At 42.9% G+C, this 17,500-nt stretch overlaps 4 protein-coding genes across 4 annotated transcripts in view; 2 read left to right on the top strand and 2 right to left on the bottom strand.

Annotated features, from left to right (window-relative positions):
• Nucleotides 1-1,206: 1,206 nt before the first annotated feature.
• tspan10 (tetraspanin 10) lies at nucleotides 1,207-3,172 on the top strand (the record flags this gene model as incomplete). The annotated part of the gene is made up of 3 exons (XM_080010030.1): nucleotides 1,207-1,296; nucleotides 1,452-2,047; nucleotides 2,716-3,172. The coding sequence occupies 3 exons, from the start codon at nucleotides 1,207-1,209 to the stop codon at nucleotides 3,041-3,043; spliced, it is 1,014 nt and encodes a 337-aa protein (XP_079866156.1). The 3' UTR covers nucleotides 3,044-3,172.
• A 1,394-nt stretch (nucleotides 3,173-4,566) lies between these two features.
• LOC307237317 (retinal cone rhodopsin-sensitive cGMP 3',5'-cyclic phosphodiesterase subunit gamma-like) lies at nucleotides 4,567-6,253 on the bottom strand (the record flags this gene model as incomplete). The annotated part of the gene is made up of 5 exons (XM_080010029.1): nucleotides 4,567-4,643; nucleotides 4,739-4,779; nucleotides 5,164-5,325; nucleotides 5,869-5,888; nucleotides 6,245-6,253. The coding sequence occupies 5 exons, from the start codon at nucleotides 6,251-6,253 to the stop codon at nucleotides 4,567-4,569; spliced, it is 309 nt and encodes a 102-aa protein (XP_079866155.1).
• An 834-nt stretch (nucleotides 6,254-7,087) lies between these two features.
• Nucleotides 7,088-10,882, top strand: ccdc137 (coiled-coil domain containing 137). The gene is made up of 6 exons (XM_080009730.1): nucleotides 7,088-7,242; nucleotides 7,964-8,097; nucleotides 9,227-9,452; nucleotides 9,943-10,025; nucleotides 10,114-10,193; nucleotides 10,310-10,882. Exons 1-6 carry the CDS (start codon nucleotides 7,172-7,174, stop codon nucleotides 10,523-10,525), a joined length of 810 nt encoding a protein of 269 aa, XP_079865856.1. The 5' UTR covers nucleotides 7,088-7,171; the 3' UTR covers nucleotides 10,526-10,882.
• Nucleotides 10,883-15,708: 4,826 nt separating this feature from the next.
• Nucleotides 15,709-17,500, bottom strand: part of LOC307237316 (G-protein coupled receptor family C group 5 member C-like) — a gene marked incomplete at its 3' end in the record, with an annotated part of 2,545 nt that continues 753 nt past the window's right edge. Inside the window, exons 1-2 of the mRNA XM_080010028.1 lie at nucleotides 17,215-17,500; nucleotides 15,709-15,815 (exon numbers count right to left, since the gene is read on the bottom strand). The exon at nucleotides 17,215-17,500 is cut by the window's right edge and continues 753 nt beyond it. Of these exons, the coding sequence (XP_079866154.1) occupies nucleotides 15,709-15,815; nucleotides 17,215-17,500 (393 nt within the window). The remainder of the gene's footprint in view (nucleotides 15,816-17,214) is intronic.

Here is a 17,500-nt window from a genome sequence, read left to right as displayed (position 1 = left end):
CATCGCGCAGAAATAAATCCCCAACCTGATAAAAATTCAAGCGGTCTAATTAAATTACCATGTGGAGCGCTCTGCTGCTTGCACACACATATACATTATGTGTGTGTGTGTGTGTGTGTGTGTGTGTGTGTGTGTGTGTGTGTGTGCGTGCGTGCGTGAGTGTGTGTGTGTTGCATGCACACCCAGTTACAAATGGGTCACTTTTAAATATGACAGAATATGACAAAAACTGTCTTAATCTATTTAAATGTACACGTAGACCTTAATGCGTTAAATATATTAAGTATATCATATTGAATACTCAACTACACTGTTTTTATGTTTTTAATTATTATTTAAAATTTGATGTGTATAATTTGTAAAAGTGTAATTTATAATATTTTGGATTTGAAAAATAATTGTAGTATATATTAGTAGTGATAATAGTAATAATAATCTCAAGCCCTCCAGGGAAAGAGTAATTTATAATAAATTGCCAAAAAAATTGATTATTAGTCTATTTTCACTGGGCTTATTCAGCTAAAATATCTGACAAATGGCTGATATTGAACCGTTGCTTCCAAATTACCTGGGGCCCTGAGACATATCGCCGGCCATATGTTTGTATATTTATATATTCATAAATTAAAAAGCTGTCAGCCCCAAATCATAACATTGCACTCTTAAAGTGGCAGACACCTAGTGTGTGTGTGTGTGTGTGTGTGTGTGTGTGTGTGTGTGTGTGTGTGTGTGTGTGTGTGTGTGTGTGTGTGTGTGCGTGTGTGTGCGTGTGTGTGTGCATCATGCCTCGATAAACCTCTGATTCATGCTCTCCTCATGTTTGTATTAAATGTTGTATTAAAATCATCACCATTAAAATAACCAACTCCCAAAGTGTAATTGCTACAAGTTGCCCCTGGAAAAACATTGGACTTTGGGCCGGATAGAATAAATAATTGTACTGTTACAGTTACAGTTACAGTGGTGAGTGTGGGAATCTCTGCTCTCCACCGGGGCGTGTGCCGTGTAATCCCTTCACTGTGACTCTCACATGATGCCAAAACCCAAAGCCCCCGGAGCCGGGCCGCCGTGGCCTTTTACAACTCTATCTCACATGCTCTCCTCCTTCGTACTTCGGCTCATGTTCTGTTTCTGCATGTGTTTTCGCTCCGCGCCTCACCCACGCGAAGGACGAGGAGAATTCTCTCTCCCGGGAGGATTGAGAAAATGGACCGATTTTTAGCCAAGCGAGGGTTCCTGTTGCCCTGGTTCAGGAGAGACGCCGCACAGGGCGAGGCCAGCCCCCTCTTACCGAAGGTAAGGTCCGGTGGTGGGAAAAAAAAGTTTTCGTCAACTTCACACTCTTTTTGTTAAGGAAGGTGTGGCCGATGGATATACACTGTATGCAGATGATGCTTTAGTTTTCTAAAATCATTTACATTCCCACCCCCTGTCTCTGTGTCTGAATAAAGGCAGGCTCTGAAAACAAGGCCGCCGAGGAGCTTGTCCACGCCCAAACCGACACCAACTCAGAGAGCCAACATTTAGGACAAAAACCGAGACGCCCAGACTCCAAAAGTCCGCGGCCCCACTATAACTACTCCTTCAGTGACTACTTCCTGAAGTACCTTCTGGTCATAAGTAACCTGCTGTTCACCGTTCTGGGCCTGCTCCTGCTGTGCCTGGGGCTCTGGGGTCTCATCAACAAGGAATCCTTCGCCCAGGAGAAGATCGGCAGCATCGGCACCGACCCCATGCTGGGCTTCGTGACCGTGGGGTTCCTGCTGACCCTGCTCTGCGTGTCCGGGTGCGTGGGCGCCTTGAGGGAGAACTGCTGTCTGCTGAGGGTGTTCTCCACCACGGTGCTGGTGCTGATCACCGCCCAGGTGCTGGCGGCCATCTTGGCGTACAGTCTGCAGGGCCAGATCGAGGGCTACCTGCGGTCGGGGATGTTGGCAGCCATGGTCCGCTACCAGGACGACCTGGACCTGAGGTTCATAACCGATGAGATACAGACGAGCCTGCAGTGCTGCGGGGCGGACGACTACCGCGACTGGGGGGTCAACATGTGAGTAGGGTGTGACCGCCGTGACTCAGGAAAAGGTTATTGGAGGTATCTTGGCAAACTGGCCAATGGTGCAAGAAGTAATAAAAGCTTTTAATAAGTAACGTACTGTGAATATACAGTGCCATTATTCTGTACTACGGTATTAAGTACCTACTGCACCTTTTTCTCCTGCAGGTGAGTGCTAGTGCATATCATGGTTACACTTAAGGAAAGAAGGTGAAAATAGGCAAAAGCCGGAGGGACAACGTCATCTGATTGGTTGAGTGGATTGGTTCCTCTTGCTTTGGCTTCCTTTTCATATCAAAACTATAAATCCTGATAAACAAAAAACAACGAGAGCAACACTACTGTACATTCAAAATAGTAAAGGTGCAAAGTAAAGTACATTAGCTTCGAAATGAAGTGGAGTGAAAGTGAAAGCCTCCAAGTAATGTGTACTTCCACCACTGAGTTTTGCCAAAAGACTATTGAGTGTAGAAATGGCTGTGTAGAATTATGTGTGGATAATAGGTTCACAGGCTAACTGAGTAATGAATGGATAATCATACTAGATCCCCTGGAGCCTCATGCGGTGTTCAGTTTATGTAAATATGAAGCATATGCAGTGACTACCGGCCAGTTAGACTCCCTCCCCCCTAGTGACACATCTATTAACCTGTTATCCGCAGATATTACAATTGCTCGGCGCCGGGCGTGCTGGCCTGCGGCGTCCCCGCCACCTGCTGCGTGGACCCCCTGGAGAACGGCACGGTGTGGAACTCCCAGTGCGGCGTCGGGGCCCAGGCGCTGGACGAGTTCTCCGCCCAGAGCGTGATCTTCCTGGGCGGCTGCCTGGGGGGCATCTCCCGCTGGATAGAGCAGCACACCGCCGTCATCGGAACCGTGGGCATCGCGGTGTTCGGCGTCCAGATCCTGACGCTTTTCATCGCGACGCGTCTGCTGGACACCATCCAGTGGCACAAAGCCACCAGCAGACTCTCCTTCGACGGAATCTGAGCGGCGCGCCGCATTGATATGGCACTATGGGCCGTCATCGCTATAATTCTTGGCCTGTAATAAACATGCTCCTGTATTCACTCATAGTGCGTTAGGGACCAGGAAGGGCAGACATCGGACACAGTGATATTTTTGGAATGACGTACAGTATTTGTAAATAAAAGAGCGTTCTACATTTAAAGCCTAATTTTTCAAAAATAAATACGGAGATAAAGTGAAAAATGACATTTCAGTTATCAACGATGGAAGCTCTCAGCGACTTGTCTTTCCTTCTCCTCAAGTGGACTATTGGTGAGGGTTAAAGGGATATCCCAGTTTTTCGGGAGGAAGCCTCTTTTTGTCCGTCTTACCCAGATTTGAGATGGTCAGGTCAGGCCCTGTTTCGTCCCTGTGCGTCCAGTACGGAGATAGTGACGGGCTGCGTGCTACAGTAACTGTGGTTGCTGCAGAGGGCACTGCCCATTCTTCCGAAACCCCAGTAGTCCAAAAAATGTCGCGTTAGAGATGATTAACTTTTGGTTAAAGGTTAGAGATGGTTAGGGGTGTCATCCACGTCCACTGGAACATTTTTTGGATTGTTTTGGGTTTCGGAGTAATGGGCTGTCTGAAAAAATGTAATGGCGCCGGCTGCAGATGGGATCGTCGAGCCGCGCTCCTCCAAGATTACCGCAGGGAAAGTACACCTTCTAGTTATTTGCGTGTATCCCTTTATCAGAATCTTGAGATCTAAGGGCAATTATTTCTGACTTTTTTGACACTTTGCACTGTGGCTTTGCAGCCCGAATCGGGCGTTTTTACGTTCGCATCACAACTTTTCAATTTGCGCCAAACTATTTTATTTGTGTGTAGGTATTTCAGATGCACATTTATGCCAAATGCCACTTTTTTGTTTTGCAAAATGGGAACCATATCCTCGGCAAAGCTGTGGCTTTATGCAGATTTTACTGTATCTATAAACATGTGCAAGGGGTTTGTGGAATATAATATAAATGATACAAAGAATGAAGAACTGCACTTCAAATTTGAATAATGACCCCAAGGAAACTGGATTGAAAAAAAGTGTTTTCTCTGTCAAAATCACATTGTACTGTACAAAATGTTCAATGTTCCATTAATTATGCATCGCTGTAACGCCAGAAAACTTGAGCCACATTTCCAGTTATAGCTCCAAATCCTAATTTCAACTTTGAGACAAAAAAAAAAGAATAACATAGTTTAGCACTGAGAAAATTATACACAGTAAAATGGTTGGAAAATAAATCTGCCTTATACAAAAGAGCCCAGAAAAAAAGCAAGTATCCATGTCACGGATACTTGCTTATCCATGACATGCTTATCCATGACATTCTGGGGGTGTGAGGATCCCTAAAACAATTTCAAATGTATTTTTTTTAATTTCATCTTCAACTTTTTGCTGCGAGGGGCCGCGACACACCACATGCCCAAAACATCAAGGTTGGAAGGGGTTAATATTTCCAACATCTCATCCATTTTTGGCAGATCCAGGGGACAGGGGGAAGGACTCAGATGATGCCGTACTGAGCCAGCTCGTGCAGCTCCAGGTGACTGTACGCTTCCCACGGGCAGATTACAGTGATGTCTGGAGGACAAAATAACATTGAGCTTCATGGGAATGCACCAAAAAATGGCACTTGATTCGGAGTTCATCTTATAATGCCTCATGGTTGCTATTACCAGTTCTGAGCCCTTCCATTCCAGGAATCTCCTCTCCAAATCTGAGAAAATAATTATCAGAATCAGAATCAGTTTCGTCCGGAATTTGTTCTGGTGAGGTTTTAATTTTGAATAAAAATAATAGTAAAATAAAATATAATAAAAAGTGAGGTAAAAATTCTATATATAAAAAATAAATAATACAAAAGCCAAAAATAAATAGTCAGATATATATCAAAATATACCAAATATACTATGCACAGCATCAATTATTGTTACAAGACAAATAGGTTATAAATTATACATATTAGTTATTACTATGAATATATTAATTATACGGATTATATGAATAATTATGTATAATGACATGAGTGGGTGTGTGAACTCAATTTTAAAATGTTATTTCTATCCCCGAAATCAAAAACGACCAAAACAAAAAACTCTACCCAATAACGCCCCTCTTGGGAGGCTTGCTTTTGAACTGGCGGCTGTTCCTCTGCTTGAACTTGGGGGGCCCCTTGCCGGGGGAGCCGGGGGCCGTGGCTGTGATGGCCGCCTTGCTGATGCTCTTCACCTCGGGTTTGGCCACTTCCAGATTCGTCCTGCTCCTGTTTCGGAAACCGTGGCTTGTAGAAAACGTTGTGAACACTGACGCAATGCAAATGACCGAAATATACATAAAGGGTAAATAGAAACATTGAGTTAAGCGTTGAAATGTTATCCCCCATGTGGTGTTTTGACCGGTTCCATTGTGCAGTCTGCTGAGACAGCATTCCATTACTTGTTCAAGTTGTTTTGCAAGGCTCCCGAGTTGCATTGCTCTTATAATCCCATGTGCAAATAACTAATTACTGTAACCCTCTGCAATGTCTTTGGGCGACTCAGCAGCGGCCTGGATAATGTGATTACTGCTGCAACACGCTGCATTTGCCGGGACGAGCTGCTTCAACAATGGTGGAGACATTCCCTGATTACATGTACTATATTGTCTGCCCCGGAGACAGGGAATCCATCTTTTCACAAAAACACGATGATAGATGTCATTGTGAGGATGATAGATAACAATAGATATGTGATATAAAAAAAGGAGGTATTCTTCAGGGCGTGTCAGGGTGGATGTGACGGTGCATGGTACTGTGTGAGACGGATACCTCTTATACTCCCCCCGTCCCTGAGAAGATTATGACACTATCACCCGTGGTCTTTATACACATCGATGGGTCGTCTTTGGTGTGGAATAAATACATATTCAACATGAGCAGCAATTGGCAAATAGATACGGAGGATAATTTAACTGCTTCCCTTGTTTCGATGTGAAATAAAGGTGACGCTAAGCAGATTGATGTTTTGATGTTCTGAGCTGCTAAAATATGAGCAGAAATATTATTGTCTACATCTAGAACTTTTGAGATATAGACATATTTGATTTTCAGCGCTGAAATCCTCAGTTGCTTCCGATCACGTACACACTGTACAGGTGCATCAGCTGCATTATCTATAACTAATAGAAAATGTAATCCCCCCCACCTGCTCCATTCAGCTAAGAGCTGGCTGTTGCTTCTAACACTAATCTAGTAGTGGTCATCATCACACACACACACACACACACACACACACACACACACACACACACACACACACACACACACACACACACACACACACACACACACACACACACACACACACACATTGACATTTGGAGATTAGATTATTGCAGTCCTCCCAATAGTCTTGATTCTGAAATATTAGATATTGTTGGATTTTGGTGTTTTGGAGGTGCGGCCCTGTAGAACTATGTAGACAGTGCAACACCAGGGCTTCTGCAAACAGGCCTCTAGTGGTGTCGATTACACTAATGGGATATTTTACATGTTTTACTTGCTTACTCAATCATATATGAGATGAAATCTATATCTTTATTTTGTATGCGGAGCTCACAATCAGCAATAAATGACATACAGTCACTGAAGTTACATTAAATATATTTTCATACAATCGTAAGGTTCTGATAGTAAAGTAAATATTATTTCCTTTAAAGAATAGAAAGAAAGAAGAAACAGTTTTTATTCGTCACGCAACACACCACAACACAACACATGCTTGCAAAACACATGCAATATAAATGCATTTTTTAAATATTGATATGAATATGTTTATTTTTTATATATAAATATTACATTTATATATTAAAATATATGTATGTATTATAAAGGTATAATATATTATAAATGTATAAATATTCAAAATGTTGGACAACGTAATGACTATGAAACGCTGCTCTCTAGGGGTATCAATGAAAACTACGTCGCTGATCTGACCAATCAGGGGCTCGCGTCCAGAGGTTGAGGTTCAGAGGTCAAAGTGTAAGGAGGCGGGCTACGCTCACGTGTTTGTTTGTTGTTGTTTTTTTTATAAATATTACATTTAAACGTAAATATTTAATATAATAACATGGGAAAAAACAGGCAGACCAGGCCCCAGGAGACGGGGAAGCGGGCTGGCAAAGCGGGACACGTTATAAGGTAATGTTCGGCCACATCTGGTGGAGGGAACTGTAGACGCTAGCTAGCTTTAGCGGCCGCGACACACCACGCCACACACGATATGACATTTGTATAGACGTATTGTATATCTATGAATAGTGAACATAATGGTAATAATAACTATGCTAATATTACTCATACTAATATTAATAATAGTTCTAATAAATGGCTGGCAAAGAGGAGCTTATCATATAGAGCTGTCATAATTACTAAATAACCGCAACTATTTGAACAAACCGTGATCTTTTTGTATAATCGTGAGACTCCAATTTATGTTTGCCTCAACATTTAAGGGGTATTTAAAACCAATTTTAGAAATGACACCGTAAATACATTAAAAAAAAAAAAAGTAAATTAAGTGCGTTTGCATCAGTTGAGTTGAGGCAAATTAACTCTATTTGAATTGTTATGTTCCACTGTTCACTGTCAACAGAAAGCTCTTCTGAAATGTGTAGGTTTTGTGTTATGGCACTGTTATAACTAACAAACTTTTACTATGATAGTGTCATAAAATGGACAAAAAAATACACATTTTAATTATTAATCGCAATTATTTGTAAACTGATTAGTCATTGGCTTAAATTTCTTGTGAACATAACACGCGTGTTGAGTGCATAGTGTAAACAGCCCCGTCAAGATGCTATTGTCTTATTTGTTTGTTTCTTTGCACGTTTGGGATGTGACTACACGACTACTGTAGCGACAAGAGGAACAAACAAGATGGAAAACCCAGGAAAAACAAACCAGTCGACCACATCAACCAAATACCGTTCAGACTGCGTGAAATAATGAAGAGCAAGGAGCGAATGAAGCAGGGGAAGAAAAAAACGAAAGGTCTGAGGAATGCAACTTGTTACCTGGTACTTTGTTTAAAAAAAAAGTTTGCCGTTTGTTTACCGAGTCAACCCCAAATCATCGCCGACACTTACAGTGGGGCAAAAAAGTATTTAGTCAGCCACCAATTGTGCATGTTCTCTCACTTAAAAAGATGAGAGAGGCCTGTTATTTTCATCATAGGTATACCTCAACTATGAGAGACAATATGAGAAAAAAAATCCACAAAATCACATTGTCTGATTTTTAAAGAATATATTTGCAAATTATGGTGGAAAATAAGTATTTGGTCAATAACAAAAGTTAATCTCAATACTTTGTTATATACCCTTTGTTTGCAATGACAGAGGTCAAACTTTTTCTGTAAGTCTTCACAAGGTTTTCACACACTGTTGCTGGTATTTTGACTCATTCCTCCATGCAGATCTCCTCTGGAGCAGTGATGTTTTGGGGCTGTCGCTGGGCAACACAGACTTTCAACTCCCTCCAAAGATTTTCTATGGGGTTGAGATCTGGAGACTGGCTAGGCCACTCCAGGACCTTGAAATGCTTCTTACGAAGCCACTCCTTTGTTGCCCGGGCGGTGTGTTTGGGATCATTGTCATGCTGAAAGACCCAGCCACGTTTCATCTTCAATGCCCTTGCTGATGGAAGGAGGTTTTCACTCAAAATCTCACGATACATGGCCCCACCATATTTTGGTTTCATCTGACCATATGACATTCTCCAAATCCTCTTCTGCATCATCCAAATGCTCTCTAGCAAACTTCAGACGGGCCTGGACATGTACTGGCTTAAGCAGGGGGACACGTCTGGCACTGCAGGATTTGAGTCCCTGGCGGCATAGTGTGTTACTGATGGTAGCCTTTGTTACTTTGGTCCCAGCTCTCTGCAGCAGAATTCTTGCTTGTTTGTAGGTGACCAAATACTTATTTTACCGAGGAATTAACCAATTAATTCATTAAAAATCCTACAATGTGATTTCCTGGATTCTTTCCCCCCATTCTGTCTCTCATAGTCGAAGTGAACCTATGATGAAAATTACAGGCCTCTCTCGTCTTTTTAAGTGGGAGAACTTGCACAATTGGTCGCTGACTAAATACTTTTTTGCCCCACTGTATCTCCACAGCTGTCCCGCCAAAGGACGACAACTCGGGTCCCCGTAGCGACGATATCCCGGTTCCGCGTTTCAGGAGGAAAGACAGTGAGAGCGTGAAGGCGTACGTGAGGCGCATGGACCACGACGCGCGGCACGTCATGTTCCTCACCAAGAACCAGGTGGAGAGAAAACCCGAGCTGGAGGAGGACGTGCAGGAGAGAGCGGCCAACGCGGGCAAGTCCGAGAAGAGGAAAGAGTGAGTACAGACCAGGGTTCTTACCAGGTCCTTGAGGTGCTTGAAGTGCTTATATTTGGTCCTCAGAAATGTAAGCACTGGAATACCTTAATATAGCCCCTTTTGTGCTGAAGTGCTAGAAAACTCCTTAAAAATTTGAAAGTTGATTATATTTGTTTTGTGTCAAGTCCTTAAAAATGACTTTGCGTGTCGTGCAATAACATATGTGCAATATCACAGGGTACACCGTACATACTATTTCTGTTTTAGTATTTTTTGCCATTTGTACATATTTTTTTGCCATTTGTACATATTTGATCATTTTTACTTCTTATTCTATTTTATTTGATTATTATTTTTATTCTCAAATTTCATCAGACTGTTGAGCTTCTTATTTTTTATTTTTATTTTTTCCTCAAATCGTCTGTAGTGCAACGCAACAAACTTCACCATGACAAATTCTATGTAGATGTAAATCTACCAGGTGGAATAAACCGATTCTGATTCTCAGGTATAATAAGGCGAGGCTGCAAAAACTCCATCAGAAGAAACTAAAAAGACAAGAGGACGAGATGGAAAGAGAGATGTATACAGGTAACATTATGTTTAGTGCTGACGTGTTCTAATCGCTGTGCATTAATAGTGTGCGTTGTTCAATTCCCCTCTTTTTTTTCCCCTGCAGATAAAGTTAACTTTGGTGAAGTTGCCATGGCTCCGCCCTCATTAAGCGTCAAACCCAAAAAGGCCCAAATTAAATCCACGGTAAAAAAAGAAACAATTTTAAAAACCTGTTTTCATTGTACTGATTACTAATTGTTAATATATTGGGGGCGGGGGGGGCTTGAATAACACAAAAAACATTCCCTGGTATGTCCCAGAATGCTTCCAAGGGGCTGCTCCTCACCTCCCTCCTGGGCCAGAGCCGGGATTCCGCCGCGAAGCCGTCCATGGCCCGGCAGAGGATCATGGAGGAGGAGCGGCAGCGCGCCGTGGAGGCCTACCGCCGTCTGAAGAAACAGAAGCAGCAGCAGCAGCAGCAGCAGCAGCAGGAGGGCGTGGCCGTCAGCCTGGAGAGACTCCAGAGCTTTGAGTGACGTTTGGCGTCAGTAAAGAAGACGTGCGGCGACGTTCTACTGTTGGGATTTGCGTTAATGAACGTATGACTCGAATCACCGACTGGACTCTGATGATCTGTGTGCTATGTTTGTCTGTGAAGGAGGCTGATTTCAAGACCGACTACACATCAATTTAGGCATCGTAGGACAGGGTGTCAAAAACCCAGGTTTTTTATGGCAACAGCCAAATTGCATAAATACTGAGTATTGCGAAAATAAATATATAACCTGTCAGGTAATCTGTCATCAGCCATGAATACAGTTTTGTACATCGAGAGTAAATGTCATGTAATTTTATTAGTAAGGAAGTTTTTGTTGAATAAATATAAATTAGGATTGGAATTGGAGTTCGTTTAATCTTCACCGACCACCGCGAATAAATCTGGCTGTGAAAGGATATCCATATTTCCGTGCTGTAAACGATAGAAATTCAACATTAACTCTCGACGGGACAGTTTCATACCCTGCTTATTCCAGATGCTTGGTGGTTGGAGCCTCTTAATGTTTTGGGCCCACTAGGTGGCAGTGCCGGGGAGACATTTAAAAACTTTTTTTTTACTATTGTTGCTCGTATGGACAGGTTTCTGCAGGTATTTGAACTAAGTCATATTTATTTGGTACCGATAAATCGGACTAAATTAGAGTAAATGCCGCTGCACAAATCCCTGGAACAGTTCTCTTTACAACAATTATCTGTTAAAAGCATAAAAAACAAAACTTTCACTGACTTGGTTGTAGAACTGGGATCTAAAGTTAGAACGGGGAAAAGCAGGATACATCTTTTATTTTTATTTTTTTTTGTTTGTTTGGCATCGTGTCTTTCCCTCAGTCGCGTGAAAGTAAATCCCTTCGGCTGGAAACTCAGACCGCACATTAGCGCCCGGCAAAGGCTGTTTACACATGTAATCTCTCCAATGTTGATCCCCTCTGTTCATTCCACTTATGAATGAGGCCTTTGAGTGTTGGCTTTGGGGGCCAAACAACCCCTCTAACCAAAGCCATTTTTAGATGCGTTGGTTAACAAGGGCTTTACGGTTAAAATGGTCGTTTAGAACATCTGAACACGTCAAATTTTCAACAGCGGTGAAGGAGTTTTAATTATACTGTTAATATAAAGTGGAATATCGGCGTGGAAGAGTCGTTGAAAAAGATCGCCTTCATTAAAATGCATGCCTATTACAGTAATCGGGGTAAAGAAAAGTCATTTGTACTTTGAAGATGGAAACGAAAAGTGTCTCACTGACATCTTCTTTTCCATTTGCCCGTGACAGCGAGAAAAAAACGACAAAAAAACAAAACCGATTAGATCCAACACGAAGCCCAAAGCAAGCACGAACCTTATGCCATTAGTGGTGAATGGGATGTGTCATGCCATCGATAAAATGTTCTCCACTGTTGACCTTCAAACAGATAAATTCTGATTTTGGGCTGAATAATCACGCGATGACAGCTCAGGGATATGAAGTTTTGAAAAGGGAGATTTTAATATTTTTTCCAATGATTCCTCATTACTGCAGGGTTAGTACAGCTAGCCAACAAGGCCTACGGAACTACAACGTCCGGGGAACTACTTTCGTTTTTTGTTTTTTTTTCCAGCAGTTTGAGTATTTTAAATACAAAAGTACTGTGCTCTGGTCAAACACAAGTTACTTACAAATTAAAAGTGATCACAAATACATATTTCAGGAGCCTTTTCATTTAAATACTGCTCATAAAGGGTTGTGATCAATAGAAGTGGCTCTATGGGCGGTGGTCATGAGCTAATGAGTGTTGCCCACATGTGCGGAAGCAGCTCTTTCCATCACCTTGGGATTTAAATCTCATTTACAAAAACAAAAAAAAAAAAAAAAAAGGTTTTGCATGATTTCAGTTGAAGCCATCGAGCAGGAAAACATCAGCGACATGTTATTAATTTAACGAGCGCACAGCAGGCGCCGACTCAGGCATCATTAGACGGAGCCGACCCCACGGTGGCACCTCCACAGTCCATGCGACGGACACCGGAGGGAACGGGACGGCGCCTCCGGAGGCCCAGCCCCCGCCGTCGGAAAACACTCGTCCTTTGCGAAACACCGCGAAGTCACCGGGACGGGTGTTTGGACTTGGCTCTCTGAAGATGCGTGCTTTTCGGAATGCAGACGGAGAGACCGCATCACACATTCGATCGGATTCAAACACGCCCCCGTTTCCACGCTCCCCCGGGGTGCTCCTCGCTTCACGCCGACCGCAGGGCGGAGAGCCTCCTCCACCCGCTGCTAGGCAGCCACAGCTCACCGCGAGCGGCGTTTTCAAGTGTGCACAGACAAATTGCATGTTAAAAAAATTGCACTTGTCCCCGGAGAGGGCTGGACTCATTATAACAAGTGACTGCAGTTGTCCTTTGGCTAAATGGTGAAATAGCGCACGGGCGTTTTTGATAGAGCGATGAGGCCGTTGAGTGGAGACCGCACGACGTGACGTGAGAAAGGAGTCATTTTGTGTTTGGTGTGTCTCCACGCAACCCACTTCGGGTTCTTGACACAACGTGCACCGACGGATTATTTGAACCGATGAGAACGGAAACTCAGTTCCGGTGAGTTGAAGCCGCGTTACCATAGAGGACAGGAAGTAGGTCGACATTTCATATCAAATGAAATTAATGAAAAAAAGAGAAAAACGACAATGTTTACATCTATGCAAAATTTGAAATGCAAATTTCAATATTAAATTTAATCAAACTTCTGATATCAATAAGTGCTTTATTTCCCATATCGAGGAACAACAATATTTATATCAAGGACTAAACTTGTTTTAAGAATGCATTGCTATCTATGGAATCTAATTCTTGATATCCAGAATCCACATTTTAAATTAAAAAAAAAAAAAAAAAAAAAAAAGAATTTCCAATATCAACAATTCAATCCCTGATATAAGTGATTTAGGATAAATAAATAAAAAAATAGGTTTGAGTTAAAGTTTGAAAGCTAACATTTCAACTTCCATCACTATGAATGGATCAGTTACGCTATTCTGACAAGTTCAAAGCAACAATTCAAATTTTAAGTCATTACATTTAATTTATATTTAATATTCAATTTCATTGGTTAAAATGTAATTGTAATAATATCAATAATATGCATTTCATAAAAATTAAAAAAAAAAAAAAAAGCTAAAATTGAGGCCAGGCCTGAAAACATCCCAGAGGAAATCATCCCACGCTGAACTTAATAACATTTAAAGATTTTAACCACCGTGTCAAAACACATCACAGAAGCAGTCTTTAGCCACAAATTTCAATTAGATCCGGAGTTAACTGGCGGCACTTATCAAGAGCAAATATGGAAATATCTTCACATGCATCCTCCATCTTTCCAACACCTACCGCTGCCGGTGCAATAAACGGCTATGTATGGCACTGTGAACTTTCCAGTTTGTTTACAATTCAAGGTCCAACAGCCACAAATTATTGAAACAATATCTAGTTTTAATAAGTTATAATTTACAACTCAAAGTCAAATGACATTATCACAAATCAAAAGAAACCGCTGAATCAAAAAGACGTGAAAAGTAGACGGAATCAAGTCGGAGAAGAGAAGGGAGATCGTCCGAGACTTGTGATAATACATAAACATTTAAACACACGCAAGCATTTTAAATGACTGATTTAAATGACAGGTTTACCTGATTTCAATGCTTGAATCAAAATAGTGCTCAACCCAAACAGTATAAACTCAAAATGTGTCCTTCTCCCGTTCATTACAGGGTTTCTTTTATGCAGTTTAATGATAATAATAATAATAAAAAAAAGTACATTTCCTTATATTCATAAACCAGCTTGAGTGTCGGTGCCTTATTCTGAAAGGTAAACTAAGGAAATAAAGTGGTTAAAGGAAATAAATTAAGGGATTAATTGTCCCTAAATCCAAAAAGGGGGGTGATATAGAAGTCGACAGATAAAGTAGTTGTATTATACTTTCAATTGGGTGTACAACAAAACCCCCCAATAAAGGCAAAAGGAAGCCACAGAGTGGAGGCACAGGCGTGTGGGTGCGGACGTTCACCTAAAAGGGCCCCTGTTCAAAATGTTTCCCTGAGAGAAGAAAGAAACAGAGATCAACTTCAAATTCTAGAAAAAGAACATTTGAATCAACGGGCTGTCCATTTTTTGGGGTATTCCACAGACTCTTGTTTTCCACTCACGCTGACCACAGAGGAGGGGAGCGGGGGCGGCAGGGGTCGCGGCGTCCGAGGAAGGGAGTTGCGCCGGTCCTCGATGAAGGGAGGAGCCGTGGCTCTGGGGAGGAGGATCTCACGGCCGATGTTCCTCTGGAGGAAGGGCGCGCACGCGCACGCACACGCACACGCACACGCACACGCACACGCACACGCACACACGCGGAGTCAAGTTTATTTCTGAGGCCCAGGGGGTTTCACATTATCCACATTTCACGAAGAAATCAAGTGCATCCCTCGAGCCCGATTCACGCCAAATGCGTAATCGTATCCGACAGTCGGATCCCCCCCCCCCCCGCTCCCTTTAGTGGCCGCCGGATGAACTGTGTCTGAGTTTCGCATCCCAAAATATGTTGGGGAACCCGGGAGAGCGCGTTTTTCCACTACAATAGCAGTACAACTTTGTATGGTGTGTGCAAAAAAAAATATCTATCTATCTATACACACACACACACACACACACACACACACACACACACACACACAAAAAGGTGACGTTCAAATGTTAACGTTAATAACGTCATTATTTTGAAATACGTGACTTGTTGAATTCCTTTTTTTTGCCCAGTAACAATAAAAAAAAAAACTTGACAAATGTCGCGTCCGCTGGAACTTGTCGCTCGAGCTGAAAAACTTTGGAAAAATTCGGCACCGCGGCGCGTCACAGCTCTTCGCCCGCGGAATCTCTTATGGGAACGAGTGGACGTCCGCTTTGTTCTTGTCGTTTGTCGTATTCGGTGTGAATCGGGCTTTAGCCTTAACCCCTCCCCTCCCCACCCCACCCCGCCCCGCCCCGCCCGCCATGGAAAAACACTCCCAGAGAAAGCTGTTGAGGAGCCTGAATAAAAAGGGGGGGGGGTCACACACACACGGAGAGAGGGGTTCCCCTTTCCAGCACCGCGTCCCAGGACCAAAACGGAAGTTTGCATGTCTCGACGGAAACTGTGCGTTCAAAACACACTCACGTGAGGCAGGCCCTTGGTGATCAGGGCCAGTTCTGTTGGCTGGTACACGGAGCTCCGCAGCTGTCCGTTGTACGGCGATACCGGCTTCCTTTCTGCGAGTGTGAGAAATAAAAATAATAATGATGAAAATAACAGAGCGAGAGAGAGAGAGAGCGAGAGAGAGAGAGAGAGAGAGAGAGAGAGAGAGAGTGGAGTGTGGAGAGTTTAGGATCTGAATAAAACGTCTGATACCATGCTCTCGCAGCAGGCGTGGCATTCAAACATTTTGGACTAGTGTACATGGAATAGTGTCTTTTGTATTATCTGACCACACATTCTGTTTATGTTCGTAAACTACTGGACTGGTAGACCAGTGGGGCTAAATGATGAATAGTTGAACTTCAAAATGATTGAATCTACAAGACATCCACACTGTAATAATGACTGTTTTGATCCTAGTGTCACTGTTATCCCCCTAATATCATTTAGGTTTTTCCAGGTTTGGACTATATCGTATCAGACAATAAAATATCTTCTACTAAAAGGGGGTCCGCCGCCCAAATGATCAAAGTATCAAATTGAGGCTCATAATAAGCAAAATGAACAAACCAGTTGCATATTTCGAAAGTTGCAAACGGAAAATTGACGAGAAGCGGCGGATTTCAACGTCCCAAATCTCCGCGAGCGGAGCGCAGCAACATGGCAACCATCTGTCCCTTTTCCTACCCCTAATCGGTTACGACTGTGTCCTCAGGTGAAAGCTCGGCAAACAACAGCCGCTAAATCTGGAACAAAAAAAAAACAAAACTGGTTTGACCTTTGTTTCGTCTACGCCAATGGTTCTATTGTGCTGTGCAAACAAATCAAGAGTATCATTATTATCGGAGATGCAGTCTTTCCAGAATGTTACTCGGAGCATTAACTGGAGACACTCTCGGACACGTATCCCTGACTCAATGTTTGTGGAGTATAAACTGGGACGCGTGCAGCGACAAAGCCCGTGTAGCTCCGAAAAATGTTACCTACCCTGCGCGCAACTGCGTAACTTGGCATTATTTTCAATGACATTTTGTTCCCATTTGACACCCGACTTGGATAGCGGAGGTGGGGGGCAACACTTGCTCGATGAAGAAAATGTTATATTATTGAATGATTTAAAAACATGACAGCAGACGTTTCCGGACCTTCTATTCTGATTGTAAATAACCTCCTTGGATTTTAAATGAGGAGGCTTGAAACCAGCAGCATCTGGATGAAGCCACGGAGCTTCCAGTGCCAATTGTCTGGATTAAAACCACAAGACGTCTTGTGGTGTAGCAAATACGACGACAGGCACTGGTATTATTTCATTTTTAACAAGTTTAAGAGATTCTGTAAGTTGCTTTTTTTTTTAAACAATGTATTTGACTTATTCCACCTATGATAGACCGTAGGACTATTGATTTATGGATTGGTTGATGATGGATGACATGTGTTGGTGAAGAGGAGCATGAGTCCTTTTTCCTTCTTTACCTGCACTCGGCTCCTCTACGGAGAAGGCCTTGTTCTCCATGTACATGTTCTGCGGGGCCAGGTTCTGATCCACGAGGATGTTGTCGTAAACCAGGCTCTCGGGGTAAACGTGGTCCGCGTCGTCGGGCTCCTCCTGGTCCCTGTCCTCCTCCGTCAGCAGGCAGATTTCAGGGATGACGTAGAGGACGAGGAACACCCAGGCGTTGCACACCAAGGCGATGGCCAGGGTGGGGTCGTCCCACTTGGAGTCGTTCTCCGTCGCCTGGTTCCCGTGGACGTACATGGC

This window comes from Zeus faber (assembly GCF_960531495.2).
Source record: "Zeus faber genome assembly, chromosome: 11".
NCBI lineage: Eukaryota > Metazoa > Chordata > Actinopteri > Zeiformes > Zeidae > Zeus > Zeus faber.
The sequence above is the reverse complement of the archived record's forward strand: the minus strand, read 5'-3'. Positions and strand labels throughout refer to the sequence as shown.

Bases quoted from the DNA above. Each gene is read 5' to 3' on its own strand.
- ccdc137 (XM_080009730.1), top strand. From the start codon at position 7,172: ATGGGAAAAAACAGGCAGACCAGGCCCCAGGAGACGGGGAAGCGGGCT. The intron at 8,098-9,226 runs GTCTGAGGAATG...GTATCTCCACAG, and splicing joins GGGGAAGAAAAAAACGAAAG to CTGTCCCGCCAAAGGACGAC. The intron at 10,194-10,309 runs GTAAAAAAAGAA...GGTATGTCCCAG, and splicing joins AGGCCCAAATTAAATCCACG to AATGCTTCCAAGGGGCTGCT.